We start from the raw sequence: 2,746 nt of genomic DNA, 5'->3' as shown, positions 1-2,746 counted from the left end.
CACCCCACCCACCACCAACACTCACCCTCGACGCGATGGACACGGGCACCATGGCAACCGCATCTCCTCCGCCGCCGATGCTGCCTCCGGGGGCGAGGTCCCTCTTCGTGAGCCTCCTCAACTGGGCGGGGGGAGGGGACTGATCCGGCGCCGCGTCGGGGGCCGCCGCCGCCGCCACGTTCGTCTCTCCCTTCACCGGCTCCAGGTAGCTGACAGAGGAAAAAGGAAGGATGGATGAAGGGAGGGTGGGAGCTGTGTCAGTAATGTGTGTATGTGTGTGTGCGTGCACTGTTGTTGTTGTTGTTGTTGCTGCTGCTGCTGGTGGTGGTGGTGCTGCTACTGGTACTGCTACTGGTACTGCTACTGCTACTGCTACCGCCACTACTACCGCTACCGCCACTACTACCGCTGCCGCTACCACTACCATCGCCGCACGACCGCTACCCCCACCACTACCGCCACTGCCACTACTACCGCTACCACCACTACTACCGCTGCCGCTACCACCCCCACTACCGCTACCGCCACTACTAGCCAGGGATCGAATTTGACGACGGCAACTGACGGCATTTGCCGCCGGAACATATTGATTTGCCGTCGGAGGTAGTCTGTATCGGCGGCAAGTAAATATGCCAATATGCCGTCGTAGCACTTAGTACCTAAATGCCGTCAGATGTATGATTTAGGCCGTGGATATTCTTACGACCAGTCGTAACAATTATTTACTACGCATATCAACTTCCGCATCAGACTTTCCGTTTATCAAGGAATGATGCAAAAACCCTAACCCTAATCCCAACCCTAACCCTAACACTAACTACAAACCGACTCGTCTATCTTATATACGGGGTATGGTATCCCAAACACTATCTATGGTGTATGTTGCATGTCGTAAGAATAGTCCATAAATAATTGTTACGACTGGTCGTAAGAATAGCCACGGCGTATAATTTAACACAAACAACGACGGCAAGTGCCATTGCAACGTATCGGTGTTGAATTCTTGTAATTGTTACATATGTTAATCAATATCATTATCTTTTAGCCGTATAACTTATGATTTTTCACAGAAAATCGACGCGTTCGGTTTTCTAGACTTGCTGTCAGAGTGTTGCTACTTGCCGTCAGAGGGCACAGCCTCTGACGGCAAGTAGCAGCCTTACTTGCTGTCAGAGGCAAATTGTCAAATTCGATGCTTGCTAGCGCTACCACCACTACTACCGCTACCGCCACTACTACCGCTACCACCACTACTACCGCTGCGGCTACCACTACCATCGCCGCACGACCCCTACCACCACCACTACCGCCACTACTACCACTACCGCCACTACTACCGCTACCGCCGCCACTACTACTACTACTGCCACTACTACCACTACTGCTACCACCACTACTACTACCGCTACCGCCACTACTACCACTACCGCCACTACTACCACTACTGCTACCCCCACTACTACTACCGCTACTACTACTACTACCGCTACTACTACTGCTACCACTACTACTACCGCTACCGCTACTACTACTGCTACCACCACCACTACCGCTACCGCTACTCCTACCACCGCTGCCGCTACCACCACCATCGCCGCGCGGCCGGCCGCTCACCCGAACTTGCTTTCGACGGCGTGTCTGAACGCGTCGGGGTTGGTGACGAATCTCAGCTCGACGTCCATGTCCGGATTCGGCGTGTTGTTGATGATGTAAAGAAGCTGGTCGCCGACCAGCCGCTTCAGCGACATCACCTCGACGCTGTTGCCGTGACGCAGCAGACGCTCCGTGAACCTGCGACGAAGACAAGGATGAGGATGAGGATGAGGATGCTGCGGGGGGGTGGAGGGAGGGGGGGTTTCCTTCCCTGTCCTGCACAGAGACAACATCACCTCGACGCTGTTGCCGTGACGCCGCAGCTGCTCCGTGAACCTCTGACGAGGACGAGGATGAGGATGAGGATGAGGATGAGGATGCTGCGGGGTGGGGGGTTTTGGGTGGAGGGATGGGGGGGTTTCCTTCCCTGTCCTGCACAGAGACAACATCTCTTCGACGCTGCTGCCGTGACGCAGCAGCCGCTCCGTGAACCTGCGAGCGGACGAGGATGAGGATGAGGATGAGGATGGAGATGCTGTTTGGGGGTTTCAGTGGGAAGTTAGCGCTTCAGTGGGAATCATGGCTACTATATATATATACACTATACATCGACGACCCTTACATGACCCTGGAAATGTAGCCTCCCCTACACACCCCCGCGCGCACGCGGCGCCCCCTACGTACTTTGATCCCTGCTCTATCTTCTGCGCCGTGTTGTCGACATCGTTGCACATCTCCATGATGGCGAGCTCTCGGCGTCTGTGCGCGTCGGCCAGACGCTCGACGGCGTCGTCGTGGCAACGCTGCAGCACGGCGCGGTAGCTCTGCAGCGTTTCGTCGATGAGGCCGCGCGCGCTCTCGTACTGCTGCTGAAGGTCGGACAGCTTGCCTTCGAGAAACGTCGTCGCCTCCTCGCAGAACGCCCTCTGTGGGAGAGAGAGGGAAACGACGGTGAGGACGCGGCGGTGCGGAGGTTGCGAGAGTTCGCACTCACACTATCATTATCACACTAGCACACACTCACACTTTCGCATACTCACACTCACATTATCACTGTCCTACACTCACACTCACACTTACAGTATTATGCACTAACACTCACTCTATCACACACTCACACTATCTCTATCACACACACATTATCACTGTCCTA

At 55.2% G+C, this 2,746-nt stretch overlaps 1 protein-coding gene across 1 annotated transcript in view; it reads right to left on the bottom strand.

Moving 5' to 3' along the window:
• The window catches only part of LOC106815925 (B-box type zinc finger protein ncl-1-like), a gene marked incomplete at its 5' end in the record, with an annotated part of 16,602 nt that overhangs the window by 6,951 nt on the left and 6,905 nt on the right, over window positions 1–2,746 (bottom strand). Inside the window, 2 exons of the mRNA XM_014820458.1 lie at window positions 13–209; window positions 1,615–1,791. Of these exons, the coding sequence (XP_014675944.1) occupies window positions 13–209; window positions 1,615–1,791 (374 nt within the window). The remainder of the gene's footprint in view (window positions 1–12; window positions 210–1,614; window positions 1,792–2,746) is intronic.

This window comes from Priapulus caudatus, unplaced genomic scaffold, assembly GCF_000485595.1.
Source record: "Priapulus caudatus unplaced genomic scaffold, Priapulus_caudatus-5.0.1 Scaffold1237, whole genome shotgun sequence".
Lineage (NCBI taxonomy): Eukaryota > Metazoa > Priapulida > Priapulimorpha > Priapulimorphida > Priapulidae > Priapulus > Priapulus caudatus.
This window is presented reverse-complemented; position numbering and strand designations above follow the sequence as displayed.